We start from the raw sequence: 22,716 nt of genomic DNA, 5'->3' as shown, positions 1-22,716 counted from the left end.
AAAATGGTCATATCCAGCATGTACATCAGATTATTTAAATACACACCAAGAGGCCAGATCATGATTAAAGTGCACTGCTCACCTACACAAACTGTCCCGTGCCTCCGTGAGGTCACTAGTGCCCAATGAACAGATCGTCTGCATCTGTATAGAGGCTCACGGCTGTATTTCCTAGTACACAAACAGGCTGCTTTCGCACAAAACCAGTCTCGACAAAATATAATTACCCTGGGTAGGTGACCGTTATTAATTCCAGACACGTTGGGTGGAATTCAAATGTTTGAAAAGTCGGCTGTGTGTCTGTTTTTTCCTGTCTATTATATAGACCGGAAAAAAAAGATATTTGAATCTCCCCCACTGTAAGCAGAACACCCTAATACTATATTCAGAATACATAAGTGTGCCCAGTTCAGCCCACTGTCTATAAGACATCACTGTACTTGTTATGAGGCCATAAATGTACACGAGTACGGGGGCTGGAGTGAGAAACACCTTAATATTGTGTATATTGTACGTGTACAGACTAGGCATGTTAGATTGCAGACAGCCATGTGCTAGAGCAGTGATGGGGGACCTTTGGCACCCCAGCTGTTGAACTACACATCCCAGCATGCCCTGCTACAGTTTTGCTATTTGGCCATGCTAAAACTATAGCAGGGCATGCTGGGATGTGTAGTTCAACAGATGGATTGCCAAAGGTCCCCCATCACTGTGCTAGAGCAACTGGACTTCTGTACCAAACCTGGATTGGTTCTGCTTTCTTGGAGGGCTGATGAGAAGTTAGGCTGATAAATAGGATTCTACCCATACAGCATTATGCTCAGGTGATGCAATAAATAGCAGATTGTAGATTTATAACCGACCAAGAGGCTGGAAGGGTGCCCATATATTTTCTCTATGACGTTACAGGTGTGATGTTATACAGATTTTGTGACCGCAAAATTCAGCAACAGGTCTTGGACACAAGTTACAAGCGAATGTTTTCTGACAAGGTATCATCTTCTCTTCCTCCTGGTGTGGTTGGAAGTATTGCCAAAACAGCAGAGCCTCTCTCTGCTAGGGATATCCGGATGATGGGTCAAACAGATTGACAAGCAATAGGTCGACAACAAATGGTTGACATGACTGTAGTCGACACATGAAAAGGACTACATGAATTTTTTGGAATTTGAATTTCAGGACTTTTTCATACTTTACCGTCCCCGTGAACTACAATTGGGAACAGTAAACTTGCCCGAAGTATGGCGGGCAAAGCGAGCCATGCGAGGGGTGCGGTGCACTAATTGGGGGTCCACTTGCTGGAAGGAACATGTCGACACCCCCAAAAACTATTAAAAAACTATGGCGACCTCTCCACGTGTCGGCCATTTCCAAGTCAACCCTTTGACCATGTTAACCATTTGGTGTCAACCTACATTGTCGACACACTGATCCAGAACCTCCGCTACAATACTGAGAAATAATTGACGTACAAACACAGTTTGGAGGGTAAGTACCAACAGTGTACATGCACAGGAATCTACCAATCAAAATCAGCACATTGGATTGGTTTAATGGCCCAAACAACGCTGATTACTGAGTGGTTATTATGGGATACTGCATATTTGCTAGTACACATTAGCTGGTAAGGAACTTATGAATTAGGGGGATAAAAGAAAAAGACCACACAATGTAGAAATCCCCAAAAGCATGGTATATCAAGGTGGATACGGTCTATTCAAGGGTATCCTCTCTCCTATTCAGGAACATCTGCCATCTGCACGGTGGGATTTGCACTAACTTTCCTTACGATTTTGACTATGTAGTAAAAAATCATAAGGTTGCATCGCACCGTGTGTATGCGCCTTAACACAGACCACCTACTAGTTGCAGGGGGAGGTGCAGAGATAGTGGAGGACAGCAGGTAAGCATTACTACACACAGTTACTGGTTCTTGTGAGGATGAGGTGCGCTAGATGTTAAATACATGGGTAATGTTACCATGAAGTGGCGACTGCAGCAATTACACAAACTAGGAAAATTAACAGATCTGACCAAAAAAACAATTAATTCGGGAAAGAAGTGATTGTGTGTTTCGCATTCTTATTATAATCTAACATAGGTCCGACATTGATGGAACCTTCCTGAGGACAGAAGGAAGACAAAAGGGGTTTTTATTAGATTCTTACTCCGATATTACTTTGGCTCTAAAGGATGATATCGTATTACTGACTAATGTCAGGTCATTCAGGGAGGATATGGATTACTGCTCAGAGCCTTCCACCACCATCACTGATGGGCTTAATTAAATGAACAATTCATGAAAGGGCTACATGATCTTTCTATACTGCGTTACTGGAGGTCTTCAGCTGCACGGCCAAACTGGGACAGGGAAAAGGCCTGTAGACTGTGGTTAGACACGCTCAGTAGATGGCTTGTGCATTTTAGGAGACGTATGCTGGATTTGGGGGAAGGCCGGTAACCATCCAGCTTGCTTTGGAAGCACAATGAATATAGCAGCCACTCTATAGTAACATAAAATAACTGTCTAGTTTTCCCACATCTAGGAGGTCCCGTCACACGCTCTTTAACATACGGACAATAGGACTGTAAAACCATTTAAAAACAGGTGTATTCAGAAGAAATAGAAACCCAGGACTATGGCTCGTTATTAACTAGAGTAGGCCAAATTATTCCTCACCGACACAGTAAAGTAAATCAGATGCTGTGTGACAACACTTGGCGGACCCCACAGCGCTCTGTGAGGGGAACATCGGCACGTTAACACAGGAAATGCCTTCTTTGTGCTGTTTGGAGAGGACGTGGCCTCTTTTTGCAGGAGATTCTTTGGCAGTGTCACCGTTCAGAAATTCTCTTGGGACGCTTGAGAAGTGATTCTACGACATACAGACAGCACCGGCGCCTTCTACACACACAGCACCTATCTCATGTAGGTATTTTGTTTTTTTTATTTGGCCTCTCAAGAGTTCTGTAATAATTTACTTCAACAGCACCAGGCAGCAAAATGCAGCCCTGGATTTTCTTACTTTACTGTTACTGCTATTTTCTTGTGGTTTTCTTTTTCCGTCGAAGTGCAAACCCAAAAACTGGGCAATGTCCGGCAGAGCCTAGCTGATGAGCCTGCTGATAGCCTGGAGCGAAGGGAAATCATTGTCTTCTAGGTGCAACGTCTTGTGATGGGCAACGTCCTGCGGGGCCAGCACTTGCCTGCAGGTGGGGCAGGTAGAATAGTCCAATTCCGGAGAGCTTGAGTCCGTTTTCCAGGCCGCCTTCTTACTCTTTTTGGACTTGTTTGAGCTTGCTTTCTCTTCAGGAGGGAGTTTTTGGTGGGCAGCCAGCAATTCCTGCTGCTTGACATTGTCGGGAAGAAGCACCAGAAGCTCCTTGAAGATGAGACTGAAGTTCTCCCCAAGAAGTTGCCTGCAGCTTTTATAATACTCTGATGCCGATATCAAACCCTTTAATGACACCATGAGAGAACACACATAGCTTTAGAATATAATATAATAAAAAAACAAAAAAAACAACATCAGTGTTAGTCACTAAGACAGCACCAACTATTGCTGGGGCAGTAATTACCCCACTTGTTCCTATAGATCTAAATCTGTAAAATCCTGAAAACAAGTGCCCAGCAGGCCATAAGGACTGGAGATGAAAAGCCCTAATCTAAAATCTTGCAGTTTCTCTACACAGATAAAAGGAACAGATCCAGAGAGACTCAAGTCCAGAGGTCAAAATCCCCAGGGTAATGTAATATGCAGCTATTATACCAAAAAGTGTGTTGTTGGAGCATGACAACAGCTACAGGCTAGGTATACTTGAAGCACACTGGAGGAACAGCAGGTGGCGCTATGCCTTAAGTTGTCACAGTGTAGGCTTTCCTTACGATAATGCATACTCTTCAATTATCTGGTTTGCAATACTCCATGTTATGTTATGAAAAGTCATGTTCTGGACACGGTAAAGCTTATCTAACAGACTTCCCTACATGTTAATGCAAGAACAGAGAAACGTATTCCGCAGCAAGACTCTCTTAGACCAGCAGTGCCCAAACCTGTGATATGACACATACTTTTGATGCAGTAGCTCTATGTTCATCTACAAGTACAATTTTTCACTTCTTTAAAGTATTTTTCGTAACAGGAAGTTAGGATAACATGATTATAAGTGAGCATGTAACTCCATGGACCGCTGCATCATATTTACCTGACGGAATTTTCCGGAGTGGGATTTAAATTCATTGAACTTGGACTCGTCGCTGTGTAGATAATCTTTGATGGAATTAATCAGGTGAATGTTCCTCTGTTGAAAATTTTCAGGTACAAGGTAGGTCCTGTTGCAAAAATTCACCCTGCGAAATAGGCAGTGATAGGCCTTACTATGTTATATGTCGATGTGTGTGCATAAAACAATCCGCAGAGAATAACGTCATGAAGAAATAGATCAGCACACAATTAATGACTGAGGCAACCAATCACTTCCCTAGGAACTGGTGACATCACTCACAGCTGGTTCCGAGGAGCATTAACGGTCCAGGTTTTAAAGTATTATCCTTGCTTGGCCACAGGTGACTTAGTGCGTCAGTCAATATGATTTAACCATCTGTGCTGGGCCATGGATACATCTTTAAAACCTGGACGGTTAGTGCGTCTTGAGAACCACTGGCCTATAAAGCCTATTAAAGGAACACCTTATGAAACTAAGGGGCTGGTTCCATCTCATTCATGTACTATTAATTTCAGCAGACCTCACTGTGTGCAGGCAAGCAGTATGTCCTTGTGGCACATACTCAGCAGGCTGATGGGGAGATACCGGCCAGGTTTTACATCCGGCACTGTACTGCCCCCCTTGAGAATCGGAAATAGCCACAGAAAACAGCTCTCACACTATTGTGGGCCACTTACTCTTTCACTGGTGCGGGCTGCGGTTCTGCAGGAGACACTGCGGAGATATTGGTGAATCCTGGTGGGGGCTTTCCGATGGATGAGGATAATCCTGGGGGAGGTGCCAGCGGGGCAGCTGTAACTACCGGAGTAAACCCTACGGAAAGCACAACAGAAAAGGATTACAGGTCTGAGTTTTCCTCTTCACGTTCTAGTTTCAAATATAAGCCAATAATAACTAGTAATCTCCATGTTGAGAGGCCTCAGTATTGTTTGGCCTAAAAATAAGAGTATGGTCACTTTTGGGGCAAGTGCTATTGAAAAAACTACAGGCTACTGTAAGCCAAAATGAGATACCATTCATGTTCCCGGCATGTACAGGACAATTATGGTAGCGAGGAGGACCAATATTAATATTGAAGGGAGAGATGCATCATACCTGCTAAAGAGGAATGGTAGAGAGGTTGCCCATAGCAACCAATCAGTTTGAGCTAACATTTTATAGATTCTACTTTATAAATGATATGTTCAAGCTGATAATTTGTTACTGGCAAACTTCTCCACTTGTCCTCTTTAGAAGGTTAGATACATCTCCCCCTAAGTGGTCACAGGACTGTCCAATCCTCACGCCCCACCAGCGGTGCGGACACAGTAAGTAGGGGAGTGACATCAGCAATTGTTATCTTAGTGATAGTTTCACCTGGTGGTGGCATCCTCATCAGGTTGTTGTTCACCAAAGCAGGGAACTCCTCGTCTGGCAGAGGGTACTTTGGTACAGGAACAGCAGTATTCTTGAAGCCAGGAGGGTCCCTAGAGCTGCCTAGTGTCTCCGGTACCTTCCTCTCGCTGACTCCATTAACGACTGTGTTAGACTTGTCACTGAGGATAGAACTGACGGGTGGCGTTGGGGTGCGCTCGGTTTCCCTTGTGTTTTCCTTGTAGGAGGAGTTTGCAGATCTGTCTCCGGCATATTGCACAGTGGATGGCGTGCTTTGTTTCTCAGAGCCCACGCGCTTCTTCTTGTTCACCTTCCCGCTCGTTTGAGAATTAGGTGCAGTCAGCATCTTGGAGATATCAATCATGGTGGGAGCACTACGAAATTCTTGTGCGGTCATCCCGATATGGTCATCATCATCGTCAGAGAAAGAGGGAGGTTTGTGGACTTTCTTGGAGAAACCTTTTATATTGCTTGGCAGTGGGGCTTTATTCGAGACTTTGCTTGAAGTAGTAACTGCTGGAGCAGCGGGTTTTGATGTACTCTTAGAAGAGGAAGTTGTCCAGGCAGAAGTGACAGCAGACAGTGGTTTACCAGGCTTCATGTTAGACACCAATGCTGGGAAGTCCTCCTCCTGGAAGGCCTTGGAGGACCTAGCTGATGCAGTGTACGATGCCCCTGCAGAGTAGGGTGGCACAGAGGGGGTGAGGCTTGGAAAATCCTCCTCTTTCAGTTTCACAGGGGCAAGCTTTGGGGCACTGCAAATGCACAGAAACTCATGAATACAAGAACTTCCATCACACTGACATTTCCAGTCTGCTCCCAAAGTTAACTCACAAGATATGTGTTAGCACTATGCACATATAGAGTGAAAAATAACACAAATTATCATAAAATAATAAACTTTATTAATCTGTCGATAATCACGTTTAACTCCCGGAAGTGGGGAACAATAAAAAAGCAATAATCAAATAACAGTTTTAACTGTAATTAATAAACACTCCAAAGATAAAAGTGTAAGATTCAGCTGTTCCAATAACTTTTGTTGCACTGATTATTAGATTGGGCTCCAAATGGTTACAAGAATAGCAATCATACTGTATATGTTCTAGTGTTAAGAGGAGTGGCAATCCTCTCATATTGGTTTGGCTACTGGCACTTTAATTAAAAGGTTATTTAAAAAAAAAAAACTGAGGAGAACCAGCATTATAGGGCATAATGCAGAATTGTACGCTACACTGATGAGTTAGCGTACAAGTCCGATGGTGGGGACCCGTTTTGTCCACATGCAGAACGAGTCCCGCGTCCTCACACGCAGTGCCCCCTAAGCCCCAGCCTGACTGACAGGCTTCAGACAGGGAAGGGGCAACGACTGGCTCCATCCCACAAAACAGAGGCATGTCGCCTCAGTTTTGTGAGAGTGCAGATGCAGATTTACCGACAGCCATCTTTAGTAACCTGAAGGTTACTCAGATGATCGATGGCCAAGCAGAGGGATCCGATGGTACGTTTTCAGACACACCAGCGGATCATGGAAGCAGTCAGGTGGTGTCTATTTACACCAGACGGCTCCTGGTGCATTAGCATATCAGCCGTACGGTATCACACAGCCACTTCCTCGCAGCTGCGTAATATCATACAACTCTGAATTAGGCCCAGATTTATCGAGCCTTGAAAAGTGATAAATTGCACAGAGATAAAGGGGCAGATTTATTAAGCTCGGTGAAGTGATAAATTGGAAAGTGATAAAGGACCAGCCAATCAGATCCTAACTGTCATTTTTCAAACCAAGCCTGTGACATGGCAGTTAGGATCTGATTGGCTGGTTCTTTATCACCTTCCACTTTATCACTTCACTGAGCTTAATAAATCTGCCCCAAAGTACCAGCCAAACTGCTTCTAACTGTTATTTTTCATACACAGCCTGTAACATGGCAGTTAGGAGCTGGTTGGTTGGTACTTTATCACCGTGCAATTTATCACTCTCCAAGGCTTGATAAATCTGGGCCAGTTTCTTATTTACTCCCAAACTAAACTAGTAAAACACAAAGGCAAAGCAATGAGAACACGACAACGAGTTTTATGGTAAGAACTTACCTTTGTTAAAACTCTTTCTGCTAGGTACACTGGGCTCCACAAGGAAAGACATAGGGGTGTAGAGTAGGATCTTGATCCGAGGCACCAACAGGCTCAAAGCTTTGACTGTTCCCAGAATGCACAGCGCCGCCTCTTCTATAACCCCGCCTCTCTGCACAGGAGCCCAGTTTTTAGTTAACCAGCCGAATGCAGAAGCAGGAAAAGAGAAGACAACGGTTAGTAGCCACATACACCACACTTCCACGACAGGAGAAGTGTCAGCGGCTAATGCCATACCAACCCAAACAAGCTAAGTGCTTCAGGGTGGGCGCCTTGTGGAGCCCAGTGTACCTCGCAGAAAGAGTTTTAACAAAGTTAAGTTCTTACCATAAAACTCGTTTTCTGCTGCAGGGTACACTGGGCTCCACAAGGAAAGACATAGGGGATGTCCTAAAGCAGTTCCTTATGGGAGGGGACGCACTGTAGCGGACACAAGAACCCGGCGTCCAAAGGAAGCATCCTGGCAAGCGGCAGTATCGAAGGCATAGAACCTTATGAAAGTGTTCACTGAGGACCACGTAGCCGCCTTGCACAATTGTTCAAGGGTCGCACCACGGCGGACCGCCCAAGAAGGTCCAACAGACCGGGTAGAATGGGCCGTAATGTGAACAGGAGCTGATAGACCAGCCCTCACATAAGCATGTGCAATCACCATTCTAATCCATCTGGCCAAAGTTAGCTTGTGAGCAGGCCAGCCCCATTTGTGAAATCCAAAACACAAAGAGAGAATCAGATTTCCTAACAGAAGCAGTTCTCTTCACATAGATACGGAGAGCCCGTACCACATCCAAAGACCGCTCTTTGGGAGACAGATCAGGAGAGACAAGGGCCGGAACCACAATCTCCTCATTAAGGTGGAACGAAGAAACCACCTTATGCAAATAACCGGGACCTAAGAACTAAGAACTGCCCGGTCACGGTGAAATATCAGATATGGTGAACTACAAGACAAGGCACCCAAATCCGACACTCTTCTAGCTGAAGCAATAGCCAGCAGAAACACCACCTTAAGGGAAAGCCACTTAAGATCAGCTGAACCAAGAGGTTCAAACGGAGACTCTAGCAAAGCCTCCAAAACCACCGACAAGTCCCAAGGAGCCACAGGTGGGACATAGGGAGGTTGGATACACAACACACCCTGAGTGAAGGTATGCACATCAGGTAAGGTCGCAATCTTTCTCTGAAACCACACCGACAAGGCAGATATTTGAACCTTGAGGGAGGCCAGACACAGGCCTAAGCCCAGGCCCTGCTGAAGAAAGGCCAACAACTTGGCTATACTAACTTGGAAGCGTCATAATCGTTAGATGCGCACCAAACAAAGTAAGAATGCCAGACCCTATAGTAAATCCGAGCAGAAGCCGGTTTCTGGGCCCGCAACATAGTTTGAATGACCGCCTCAGAAAACCCTTTAGCCCTCAAGATGGAAGCTTCAAGAGCCACGCCGTCAAAGACAGCCGGGCTAGGTCCTGATAGACACGGGCCCTGAACGAGGAGGTCTGGGCGTTGTGGAAGCAGAATTGGACGCTCTGACGATAGGCCCTGCAGGTCTGAGAACCAGTGCTGTCTGGGCAACGCTGGAGCTATGAGAAGCAGAATTCCTCTTTCTTGGTTGAACTTCCGAATTACCCTGGGCAGGAGTGACACCGGAGGGAACATGTACGGCAGCCGAAACCTCCACGGCACCGCCAACGCATCCACGACTGCTGCTTGAGGATCCCTTGTCCTTGCTCCGAAGACTGGAACCTTGTGATTGTGTCGAGACACCATCAGATCTACGTCTGGAAGGTCCCACTTTTCCACTAGGAGTTGAAACACTTCTGGATGGAGGCCCCACTCGCCGGCATGTACGTCCTGACGACTGAGAAAGTCCGTCTCCCAATTCAGGACTCCCGGAATGAATATTGCCGATATGGCCGGTAGATGGCGTTCTGCCCAATGTAGAATCCGTGAGACTTCCTTCATTGCCAAACGGCTTAGAGTGCCGCCTTGATGATTTATGTAAGCCACTGTGGTGGCGTTGTCCGATTGTACTTGAACAGGACGGTTCTGAATTAAATGCTGGGCCAGGTTCAATGCATTGAAGACCGCCCGCAATTCCAGAATGTTGATCGAGAGGAGAGATTCCTCCTTGGTCCACCGACCCTGAAGGGAGTGTTGCTCCAGCACCACTCCCCAACCTCTGAGACTGGCATCTGTTGTCAACAGGACCCAGTCGGATATCCAGAAGGGACGACCCCTGCACAATCGTTGGTCCTGGAGCCACCAGTGCAGCGACAGACGGACCTTCGGAGTCAATGAGATCATGCGAGACCTGATCCGGTGAGGCAGGCCGTCCCACTTGGCTAGAATCAGCCTCTGGAGGGGGCGAGAATGAAATTGAGCATACTCCATGTCGAATGCTGATACCATGAGGCCCAGCACCTGCATCACCGAATGTATCGACACTTGCGGACGAGAAAGGAAGCAACGAATCCTGTCCTGAAGCTTCAGGACTTTCTCCTGAGACAAGAACAACCGCTGGTTGTGAGTGTCCAATAATGCTCCCAGGTGCACCATGCTCTGAGCAGGGATCAGGGAGGATTTCTTCCAGTTGATGAGCCACCCGTAGGCTTGCAGAAACCGGACAGTCATATCCTGATGACGCAGGAGAATTTCTGGGGAATTTGCCAGGATTAACAAGTCGTCCAGATACGGCAGTATCCTGACCCCTTGACGGCGGAGTACCACCGTCATCACCGCAATCACTTTGGTGAAGACTCGCGGAGCCGTAGTTAAACCAAAAGGTAACGCCCGAAACTGGTAATGGAGGTTGCCAATTGCAAACCTCAGGTATTGCTTATGTGACACTGCTATAGGAATATGCAGGTAAGCATCCTGTATGTCCAGGGAGACCATGTAGTCCCCAGGTTCCAAGGCCAGAACTTTAGAGCGAAGGGTTTCCATAAGGAACTTGGAAACTTTCACAAACCTGTTCAATGCCTTGGAGGTTGAGAATAGGCCGGGATAACCCATTCGGTTTTGGGACCAGAAACAGCGGAGAATAGTACCCCCGGCCCCTCTGAGCAAGAGGCACCTGTACTATGACTCCTGCATCCAGGAGGGTCTGTACCACCGAATGTAAAGTGTTTGCCTTTGCCTGGTCTGCCCAGCAAAATCGATGAGGGGGTCGGTTTTTGAAGGCAATGGCGTAACCACGAGTGACGACTTCCCGTACCCAGGCATCTGAAGTGGTCTTCAACATTCCTGGGTATACCCTAGAAGCCGGCCCCCCACCCTGGGATCCCTGCCCCGTCATGCGGCAGGCTTATCGGTCTTGGAAGCTGGCCGACGGGCAGCCCAGGCTCTTTTGGGCTTCGTCTTACCAGGTTTGGAAGTGCGGGCCTGCTTGTTGTACGCCTGACCTTTTGCTTTACCTGAAGGACGAAAGGAAGTACCTTTAGCCTTCGACACAGAAGGAGAGGTACTTGGCAGACAGGCAGTTTTGGCAGCAGCCAAGTCAGCCACTATCTTATTTAAGTCCTCCCCAAACAGAATATCTCCCTTTAAAGGGAGTACCTCCAGGGTTTTTCTAGAGTCCAGATCCACAGACCAGGATCTCAGCCACAATATCCGGCGAGCCAGGACTGATGTAGTAGAGGCCTTGGCTGCCAGTATACCGGCATCAAAAGCCGCCTCTTTAATATAGTGAGAAGCTGTGACAATATGTCAAAGTGACAAGCATTGTCTAGCATGGTCAGAAGAGATTTCAGCTTCTAACTCTAGGGCCCATGCTTCAATAGCGTCTGCAGCCCATGTCGCTGCAATAGTGGGCCTTTGTGCAGCACCCGTGAGGGTGTAAATCGCTTTCAGACAACCCTCCACACGTTTAGCCGTAGGCTCTTTCAGTGACTGTAGTGACAGGTAGAGCTGAGGAAACCACCATCCTAGCCACATGTGAATCCACTGGAGGTATTTCCCAATTTTTAGACAGCTCTGGCGCGAGGGGATAGCGAGCTAGCATCTTCTTTTGAGGCACAAACTTCTTACCGTATATCCACTAGGTGATCAGAGTGAGGTAAAACATGTTTAACCACCTTCTGACGCTTGAACCTATCTGGTTTCTTAGGAGGGTCGGGATCATCCGTAATCTGTAAAAATAAGAATTTACTTACCGATAATTCTATTTCTCGTAGTCCGTAGTGGATGCTGGGGACTCCGTAAGGACCATGGGGAATAGCGGCTCCGCAGGAGACTGGGCACATCTAAAGAAAGCTTTAGGACTATCTGGTGTGCACTGGCTCCTCCCCCTATGACCCTCCTCCAAGCCTCAGTTAGGATACTGTGCCCGGACGAGCGTACACAATAAGGAAGGATTTTGAATCCCGGGTAAGACTCATACCAGCCACACCAATCACACTGTACAACTTGTGATCTGAACCCAGTTAACAGCATGATAACAGAGGAGCCTCTAGAAAAGATGGCTCACTACAGCAATAACCCGATTTTTTGGTAACAATAACTATGTACCAGTATTGCAGACAATCCGCACTTGGGATGGGCGCCCAGCATCCACTACGGACTACGAGAAATAGAATTATCGGTAAGTAAATTCTTATTTTCTCTAACGTCCTAAGTGGATGCTGGGGACTCCGTAAGGACCATGGGGATTATACCAAAGCTCCCAAACGGGCGGGAGTGCGCGGATGACTCTGCAGCACCAATTGAGAGAACTCCAGGTCCTCCTCAGCCAGGGTATCAATTTTGTAGAATTTTACAAACGTATTTGCTCCTGACCAAGTAGCTGCTCGGCAAAGGTGTAAAGCCGAGACCCCTCGGGCAGCCGCCCAAGATGAGCCCACCTTCCTTGTGGAGTGGGCATTTACAGATTTTTGGCTGTGGCAGGCCTGCCACAGAATGTGCAAGCTGAATTGTACTACAAATCCAACGAGCAATAGTCTGCTTAGAAGCAGGAGCACCCAGCTTGTTGGGTGCATACAGGATAAACAGAGAGTCAGATTTTCTGACTCCAGCCGTCCTGGAAACATATATTTTCAGGGCCCTGACAACGTCTAGCAACTTAAAGTCCTCCAAGTCCCTAGTAGCCGCAGGCACCACAATAGGTTGGTTCAGGTGAAACGCTGAAACCACCTTAGGGAGAAACTGAGGACGAGTCCTCAATTCCGCCCTGTCCGAATGGAAAATAAGATAAGGGCTTTTACAGGATAAAGCCGCCAATTCTGACACGCGCCTGGCCCAGGCCAGGGCCAACAGCATGACCACTTTCCATGTGAGATATTTTAACTCCACAGATTTAAGTGGTTCAAACCAATGTGACTTTTGGAACCCAAAAAACTACATTGAGATCCCAAAGTGCCACTGGAGGCACAAAAGGAGGCTGTATATGCAGTACCCCTTTTACAAACGTCTGAACTTCAGGGACTGAAGCTAGTTCTTTTTGGAAGAAAATTGACAGGGCCGAAATTTGAACCTTAATGGACCCCAATTTCAGGCCCATAGACACTCCTGTTTGCAGGAAATGTAGGAATCGACCCAGTTGAATTTCCTCCGTCGGGCCTTACTGGCCTCGCACCACGCAACATATTTTCGCCAAATGCGGTGATAATGTTTTGCGGTTACATCCTTCCTGGCTTTGATCAGGATAGGGATGACTTCATCCGGAATGCCTTTTTTCCTTCAGGATCCGGCGTTCAACCGCCATGCCGTCAAACGCAGCCGCGGTAAGTCTTGGAACAGACAGGGTCCTTGTTGGAGCAGGTCCCTTCTTAGAGGTAGAGGCCACGGATCCTCCGTGTGCAACTCTTGAAGTTCCGGTTACCAAGTCCTTCTTGGCCAATCCGGAGCCACGAATATAGTGCTTACTCCTCTCCATCTTATCAATCTCAGTACCTTGGGTATGAGAGGCAGAGGAGGGAACAACTGACTGGTACACCCACGGTGTTACCAGAGCGTCTACAGCTATTGCCTGAGGGTCCCTTGACCTGGCGCAATACCTGTCGAGTTTTTCCCAACGGTTTATAATCATGTGGAAGACTTCTGGGTGAAGTCCCCACTCTCCCGGGTGGAGGTCGTGCTGAGGAAGTCTGCTTCCCAGTTGTCCACTCCCGGAATGAATACTGCTGACAGTGCTATCACATGATTTTCCGCCCAGCGAAGAATCCTTGCAGCTTCTGCCATTGCCCTCCTGCTTCTTGTGCCACCCTGTCTGTTTACGTGGGTGACTGCCGTGATGTTGTCCGACTGGATCAACACCGGCTGACCTTGAAGCAGAGGTCTTGCTAAGCTTAGAGCATTGTAAATGGCCCTTAGCTTCAGGATATTTATGTGAAGTGATGTCTCCAGGCTTGACCATAAGCCCTGGATATTCCTTCCCTGTGTGACTGCTCCCCAGCCTCGCAGGCTGGCATCCGTGGTCACCAGGACCCAGTCCTGAATGCCGAATCTGCGGCCCTCTAGAAGATGAGCACTCTGCAACCACCACAGGAGGGACACCCTTGTCCTTGGTGACAGGGTTATCCGCTGATGCATCTGAAGATGCGACCCGGACCATTTGTCCAGCAGGTCCCACTGGAAAGTTCTTGCGTGGAATCTGCCGAATGGGATTGCTTCGTAGGAAGCCACCATTTTACCCAGAACCCTTGTGCATTGATGCACTGAGACTTGGCTCGGTTTTAGGAGGTTCCTGACTAGCTCGGATAACTCCCTGTCTTTCCCCTCCGGGAGAAACACCTTTTTCTGGACTGTGTCCAGGATCATCCCTAGGAACCGAAGACAAGTCGTCGGAACCAGCTGCGATTTTGGAATATTGAGAATCCAATCGTGCTGCCGCAACACTACCTGAGATAGTGCTACACCGACCTCCAACTGTTCCCTGGATCTTACCCTTATCAGGGAATCGTCCAAGTAAGGGATAACTAAAATTCCCTTCCTTTGAAGGAATATCATCATTTCGGCCATTACCTTGGTAAAGACCCGGGGTGCCGTGGACCATCCATACGGCAGCGTCTGAACGGATAGTGACAGTTCTGTACCATAAACCTGAGGTACCCTTGGTGAGAAGGGTAAATTTTGACATGAAGGTAAGCATCCTTGATGTCCCGAGACATCATGTAGTCCCCTTCTTCCAGGTTCGCAATCACTGCTCTGAGTGACTCAATCTTGAATTTGAACCTCTGTATGTAAGTGTTCAAAGATTTTAGATTTAGAATCGGTCTCACCGAGCCGTCCGGCCTCGGTACCACAACAGTGTGAATAATACCCCGTTCCCTGTTGCAGGAGGGGTACCTTGATTATCACCTGCTGGGAATACAGCTTGTGAATGGCTTCCAAAACTGTCTCCCTGTCAGAAGGAGACATCGGTAAAGCCGACTTTAGGAAAACGGCGAGGAGGAGACGTCTCGAATTCTAATTTGTACCCCTGAGATATCACCTGAAGGATCCAGGGGTCTACTTGCGAGTGAGCCCACTGCGCGCTGAAATTCATTGAGACGGGCCCCCCACCGTGCCTGATTCTGCTTGTAAAGCCCCAGCGTCATACTGAGGGCTTGGCAGAGGCGGGAGAGGGTTTCTGTTCCTGGGAACTGGCTGATTTCTGCAGCCTTTTTCCTCTTCCTCTGTCACGGGGCAGAAATGAGGAACATTTTGCCCGCTTGTCCACGAAAAGACTGCGCCTGATAATACGGCGTCTTCTCATGTTGAGAGGCGACCTGGGGTACAAACGTGGATTTCCCAGCTGTTGCCGTGGCCACCAGGTATGAAAGACCGACCCCAAATAACTCCTCCCCTTATTAAGGCAATACTTCCAAATGCCGTTTGGAATACGCATCACCTGACCACTGACGTGTCCATAACCCTCTACTGGTAGAAATGGACAACGCACTTAGACTTGATGCCAGTCGGCAAATATTCCGCTGTGCATCACGCATATATAGAAATGCATCTTTTAAATGCTCTATAGGCAAAAATATACTGTCCCTATCTAGGGTATCAATATTTTCAGTCAGGGAATCCGACCACGCCAACCCAGCACTGCACATCCAGGCTGAGGCGATTGCTGGTCGCAATGTGTGTAAATACATTTTAGGATACCCTCCTGCTTTCTACCAGCAGGATCCTTAAGGGCGGCCATCTCAGGAGAGGGTAGAGCCCTTACAAGCGTGTGAGCGCTTTATCCACCCTAGGGGGTGTTTCCCAACGCACCCTAACCTCTGGCGGGAAAGGATATAATGCCAATAACATTTTAGAAATTATCAGTTGTTATCGGGGGAAAACCACGCATCATCTCACACCTCATTTAATTTCTCAGATTCAGGAAAACTACAGGTAGTTTTTCCTCACCGAACATAATACCCCTTTTTGGTGGTACTCGTATTATCAGAAATGTGTAAAACATTTTTCATTGCCTCAATCATGTAACGTGTGGCCCTACTGGAAGTCACATTTGTCTCTTCACCGTCGACACTGGAGTTAGTATCCGTGTCGGCGTCTATATCTGCCATCTGAGGTAACGGGCGCTTTAGAGCCCCTGATGGCCTATGAGACGTCTGGACAGGCACAAGCTGAGTAGCCGGCTGTCTCATGTCAACCACTGTCTTTTATACAGAGCTGACACTGTCACGTAATTCCTTCCAACAGTTCATCCACTCAGGTGTCGACCCCCTAGGGGGTGACATCACTATTACAGGCAATCTGCTCCGTCTCCACATCATTTTTCTCCTCATACATGTCGACACAAACGTACCGACATACAGCACACACACAGGGAATGCTCTGATAGAGGACAGGACCCCACTAGCCCTTTGGGGAGACAGAGGGAGAGTTTGCCAGCACACACAAAAGCGCTATATATATACAGGGATAACCTTATATAAGTGTTTTTCCCCTTATAGCTGCTGTATTGTTAATACTGCGCCTAATTAGTCCCCCCCTCTCTTTTTTAACCCTTTCTGTAGTGTAGTGACTGCAGGGGAGAGCCAGGGGAGCTTCCCTCCAACTGAGCTGTGAGGGAAAATGGCGCCAGTGTGCTGAGGAGATAGGCTCCGCCCCTTTTTCGCAGACTTTTCTCCTGCTTTTTATGGATTCTGGCAGGGGTTAAAATTCATCCATATAGCCCTGGGGGCTATATGTGATGTATTTTCGCCAGCCAAGGTGTTTTTATTGCTGCTCAGGGCGCCCCCCCCTAGCGCCCTGCACCCTCAGTGACCGAAGTGTGCTGAGGAGCAATGGCGCACAGCTGCAGTGCTGTGCGCTACCTTGGTGAAGACAGGATGTCTTCTGCCGCCGATTTTCCGGACCTCTTCTGTCTTTTGGCTCTGTAAGGGGGCCGGCGGCGCGGCTCTGGGACCCATCCATGGCTGGGCCTGTGATCGTCCCTCTGGAGCTAATGTCCAGTAGCCTAAGAAGCCCAATCCACTCTGCACGCAGGTGAGTTCGCTTCTTCTCCCCTTAGTCCCTCGATGCAGTGAGCCTGTTGCCAGCAGGTCTCACTGAAAATAAAAAACCTAAACTAAAACTTTCACTAAGAAGCTCAGGAGAGCCCCTAGTGTGCACCCTTCTCGTTCGGGCACAGAGATCTAACTGAGGCTTGGAGGAGGGTCATAGGTGGAGGAGCCAGTGCACACCAGATAGTCCTAAAGCTTTCTTTAGATGTGCCCAGTCTCCTGCGGAGCAGCTATTCCCCATGGTCCTTATGGAGTCCCCAGCATCCACTTAGGACGTTAGAGAAATTAATTTAATAGCCTCCAAAGGATCAGGAACATACACATGTGAACTACCCTCCCCATCAGCAGTATCTGTGTCAGAATCTGTGGGGTCAGTGTAAGCGCCATCTTCATCAGACGAGGTGTCAGTCACAGCAGTGGATTGTGAGGAGATAAGAGTTCGCTTAGAGGACCCCTTGGTCTTAGGCGAGTGAGAGTCAGACTTTTTATTAGTCAGGGACTGGTTCAACTTCTTCAATTGAGCAGACAAATTATCCGCCCACGGTGGGTTAGCTGCGGGGACCATATACGGTTGCACCGGCATAGGAGGTCCCATAGGGGGTGTTAGTTTAGTAACTAGCGTATGTAGAAGCGTGGAGAAAGTAGCCCATGGTGGGTCATTGTGTACCCCCATTGCCACAGTCCCACTGGGGGGCAAGGAGCCCCCAGAACCAGAGCCCACAGCTGCTGTAATCTCCTCATAGTGATCTGTGGCGTCAGCAACACCGACAGTATGTTCAGCCCCAGAACCGTTACCCTCAGAAGCAGACATGATATAACTTGCAGTATCAGGTAACACAGTACAATTGGCAGCAGCACAATACCTCTTACCCAAACCCCTGCGCAGTGTAGTCAGCACAAGCAGAGATACAGGAGAGATATGGTGACTAAAATCACAGAGAATAATACGTATTAGAGTATATCTTGTGAAAATCCTTTATAATTATAAAACCTGACGCACCAAGCCCCCTCCGGTTATAGACTATAGGGATAGCAAGTTGAGTGAGACACACGAAATGGAAACCACTCAGCAAGCTAATGCACACACGTATAGTCACAGTTAAACAATGCAGAGGTTATTACTAACAATAACACTGCACTGGACCAGCTTATATAGCTATGTAGTCAATAGATATAACACTGCACAGTAAGAACTGGATGTATAATCACAGGGTAATTGTACCAGAAAACCCTGACTAAATGCACTCTTTCTTAACTAACACGGTCTTCTAAAAAAGCTCTTCTTAGGGCTGCCCAGAGCAGCCCCTGTTACGTGCCTGCTATCTGCGGCACCAACTACAAAACTGAGCTCCTGTGCAGGGAGGCGGGGTTATAGAGGAGGCAGCACTGTGCATTCTGGGAACAGTCAAAGCTTTGAGCCTGTTGGTGCCTCGGATCAAGATCCTACTCTACACCCCTATGTCTTTCCTTGTGGAGCCCAGTGTACCCCGCAGCAGAAAGAAAGCACATGGACTCTAAGTCCAATATACATCATTTCTGGCTACAGGATCTCATATTTGGAACATCAGCTTGTTCCGTAAATTAGAGAACTGTCCTTGCAACACACAGAAATCTATTTCCCATCTGCCCCTGGTCCTTATATTGTTCAGCAGTGCCCCTCGTAGTGACTAACCAGTCCTGTGCCCGCAATATCACAGCGCAGCAACAATTTTTATTTTATTCATTTCTAGGTTATTGGATTTCTCTAGATGAGAGATCCCCGTACTTGTAGAAATCTACGCACTTCTCACCGTGAAGAAGTTTAAATGGAAGAAAGTCACAGGGTGGTCATTACTGTAAATAAGTATTTCAAGCAATACAGTAGCGAGTATTCCTATGGTCAGATGCACTTATATATTACAACAAACTTCTAGGCTGTTACCTTAAGACAGGTGCCGCCATAGCAGAGCCAAAAGCAGGGAAATCCTCTAGGTTCAACACATCATCAGACGAGGTGCTTGAAGTCATCCCGGAATCTTTTGGGCCTAGCGACAGATTTAAGCACATTTATTTGGCATAGTACACGACAGCTACTCACACTCTGTTAACATTAGAAAACACATTATGAATGTGTAGGTGTTCCTGTAAACCAAGTGTTCCAAAGGGTCTACCATAGTGGTAAATGACAAGTGGAACTTGAATGGTTGCAGTTGTCGCAAGGCAGCGATGCCTGCTATGAGGTTTAGGAGACCTGTGTCTTACGCCAATGCAGACAGAGCCCTTGCTATCTAATCACGAGGGTTCTCCACGTCACATGTAGAGCAAAGTGACACGTACAGGTGATGAGAAGGAAGAGAATATCTGGCCCGTAAAGACAACTAAAACTTTCACTTTCCTACAGCTGACAGAGGCAGAGGAATATTGCAACATATCACTGACCATGTACACTAATGCGATAACACACAACACTGTGCTTACCTGTGGCATCTACGCATGACTTTGGGGGCGCTTTAGGTTTGCGCCCCTCCTCAGGCTCCCGGGCCTCCTCCATCCTAGACCTTGAGCTTTCAGCATTTTGCGGTGTCTGTTTTCTCCCGACTTCTTCCTGCCTCCTGGCTGCCACTGAGGCTCTGACAGCAGCAGCAACTTCACGGTCTTCCTCCTCCCTGGAGGGGCACCAATCAGTAACAAACACCAGATAGTAAAAAAGACTGAACCCCAGACAGGAACCTATTCTACCCCTGGATTATTTATAGTTGGCCCGGTTAAATTATGTATCACTAGTGCATTCTCACCTTTTATACCGCCAGCTTCCCCTCCGGTTCTGCTGACCTCCGCGAGCTGCCCCCCGCATCGGTCTCATCTGCCTGTTATATCTGTCTACCTCCTCAAAGTCCTCTCCTCCAACCATGCCTGGGATACAAAACGTAGGGAAGGGAAGAGTAGTTGTCACGCTGGAAGAACCTTATATTAGGTCTTATTATCCCCGCAAAAGGACAAAGCATATATCCCAACGTGTTACACTGACATCCAGGGACACCAAGATTAGTATAAACACAGGATACACATTTAGTTTAAATAGAATTCATTAAGTAAACTCAAATGCAAAATATCAATGAGTTTTTTTTTTTTTTTTTAAGTTTAGAACATCTTAAATTCATGAGCAAGTACTAAGGGCCTAATTCAAGGTGGATTACAAAACAACATTTTCCTCTAATGGGCAAAACCATGTGCATTGAAGGGGGGGGCAGATATAACATGTGCAGAGAGTGTTAGATTTGGGTGGGGTGTGTTCAAACTGAAATCTAAATTGCAGTGTAAAAATAAAGCAGACAGTATTTACCCTGCACAGAAACAATATAACCCACCCAAATCTAACTCTCTCTGCACATGTTACATCTGCCCCACCTGCAGTGCACATGGTTTTGCCCATTAGAGGAAAATGTTGTTTTGCAATCAACCTTGAATTGGGCCCTAAATACAGAGGGTCAATACGGATGGAGTGAAAAGCCTGGGTTCTGTATCCTAAAGAGACGTAAGGTGACCCTTCCACCTATAAACAGGGGCACACAGCCAATGCATGGAATAATATTAAATTGCTAATATCAGCAGGACTCGTCGATGCCCTTTGAAGAGGTCTGTGAAATTAACAGGCACACATCTCTCTATATGGTGGCGAAATGCAATACACAGCAATTACCCTCTGCCCTGCGATTGTGCCGTGGTGCATAGCTGAACTGAAGATCAATCTGGCGGTTCTGCCGGGCCTCTGCGCGGTTCTTGCTGTGGCATGAGGTCTTGTGTGCTTTGTAATCTATTTCACTGCGAAACGCGTGCGTAAACTGCTCCGTGCTGCACCTGCCCTCCTCACACAGGTAGTGGCTCTTAGCGAAGTGCTCCCGCAGGAAGGGGTAGTCACTGCAAGAGACAGATGGTACTACTATGGTAAGAGTCATAAATATGTGCAATCACAGCACACAAAAAGAGGATTTTGGTACTTACTGATAAATCCATTTCTCTGAATCCTCTAGGGGACACTGGAACAGTCTTATACAATAGGGGTGTGAACCTTGCAACCGGAGGTGTGGCACAATCTAAAATTAGAATTGTCTGCACAGCCGGCTCCTCCCCCTTCACAGCCCTCCTCCCTCAGTTTGAAAAATTTGACTGAGAGAATAGGACATGATACTATAGCACCTGGCGAGGAACCGACCCGTACAACAGATCGAACAGCATCCAAGAACTCTTCACCGAAAACTAACGCTGTTTGCATGAACTGTTCTAACCAGAACTTTGAACACAGCAGGTTGACACAGCACCGAGGCGGGCGTCCAGTGTCCCCTAGAGGATTCAGAGAAATGGATTTATCGGTAAGTACCAAAATCCTCTTTTCTCTTTCATCCACTAGGGGACACTGGAACAGTCTTATACAATAGGGGACGTCCCAAAGTTATCCCCCAGGGAGGGAGTGCTGTCGGTGGCCTGCAAAACCAAACGTCCGAACTAGAGTCTCCAGACGCAAAAGGTATTAAACTTGTAAAGTTACGCGAACATGTGGGCTGAAGACCACGTCGCCGCCCTGCAAAGTTGAGTAGTGTAAGCACCTCTGGCAGCCGCCCATGAGGCACCCACTGATCGGGTGGTATGAGCACTTGTCTGAACCAGAACCTGTTTACCACAGGAAAGATAAGCTTGCCGAATGGCAAGGCTAATCCACCTAGACAAAGACTGCTTAGATGTTGGCCAACCCTTCTCTTGCAAACAAATGGTCCGACTTTCTGAAGGACGACGTAACTTGTACGCATACTCGTAAAGCTCGGACACCATCCAAGGACACGTCCCCATCAGTGAAACCCTGGAAAGATGGGACCACAACTGGCTAGTTAACGTGAGACCCCAAAACCGCCAGACCTTGTTTAGCTGCTGGCCAACCCTTCTTTGGACTATCACAATGAACAAATGGTCCTACTCTCTGTAGAACGACGTAACCTGCACGTATATCCGTAAACTGCTGACAACGTCCAAAGACACCATCTCTATATCCTTGAAAAGACTTAACTATAATTGGCTGGTTTACGTGAAACCCAGAAAATACACTTGGGAGAATCTCTGCCTCCGTACGGAGGACTGCCCTACTTTCCTGGAAAATTAGAAAAAAAGGACTCACACAATAAGACTCCCCAATCAGAGACCCATCAGGTCGAAACTAAGGTAAGGACCAGCGTGACTTTCCTGGAGATATATTTCAATCCTGCTCTCTCTAAAGGCTCAAAGGTAGTTGAATTTAAATATTTCAACATCAACTTTAGGTCCCACGACTCTGTGGGAGGACGGAAAAGGAGGTTGTATCCTCAGAACTTCCCGTAAGAAATTCTGAACTGCCTGTAAGGATGCTAAGCGCTGCTGACAGGATGGAGAGAGACGAAATCTGTACCCTCAAGGAGACTACACTTAGGCTTCTATGTAAAACGGCCTGGAGAAAACGTAAAAACCTAGACAGGTGGAAGCTCCTGAAATCCAACCTCCGTTCCAGACACTAGTCCATGTTTTCTTCCATATTCTT

The 22,716-nt window shown here is 47.3% G+C and overlaps 1 protein-coding gene across 1 annotated transcript in view; it reads right to left on the bottom strand.

The window, feature by feature from the left end:
- Positions 1-1,408: 1,408 nt before the first annotated feature.
- The window catches only part of ZNF598 (zinc finger protein 598, E3 ubiquitin ligase), a 56,451-nt gene continuing 35,143 nt past the window's right edge, over positions 1,409-22,716 (bottom strand). The window contains exons 6-13 of the mRNA XM_063934917.1: positions 20,854-21,071; positions 19,949-20,066; positions 19,632-19,819; positions 19,096-19,198; positions 5,584-6,356; positions 4,905-5,040; positions 4,207-4,351; positions 1,409-3,458 (exon numbers count right to left, since the gene is read on the bottom strand). Coding sequence (XP_063790987.1) covers positions 3,108-3,458; positions 4,207-4,351; positions 4,905-5,040; positions 5,584-6,356; positions 19,096-19,198; positions 19,632-19,819; positions 19,949-20,066; positions 20,854-21,071 — 2,032 coding nt within the window. The 3' untranslated portion in view covers positions 1,409-3,107. The remainder of the gene's footprint in view (positions 3,459-4,206; positions 4,352-4,904; positions 5,041-5,583; positions 6,357-19,095; positions 19,199-19,631; positions 19,820-19,948; positions 20,067-20,853; positions 21,072-22,716) is intronic.

Source organism: Pseudophryne corroboree, chromosome 7 (assembly GCF_028390025.1).
Source record: "Pseudophryne corroboree isolate aPseCor3 chromosome 7, aPseCor3.hap2, whole genome shotgun sequence".
Taxonomy (NCBI): domain Eukaryota; kingdom Metazoa; phylum Chordata; class Amphibia; order Anura; family Myobatrachidae; genus Pseudophryne; species Pseudophryne corroboree.
The sequence above is the reverse complement of the archived record's forward strand: the minus strand, read 5'-3'. Positions and strand labels throughout refer to the sequence as shown.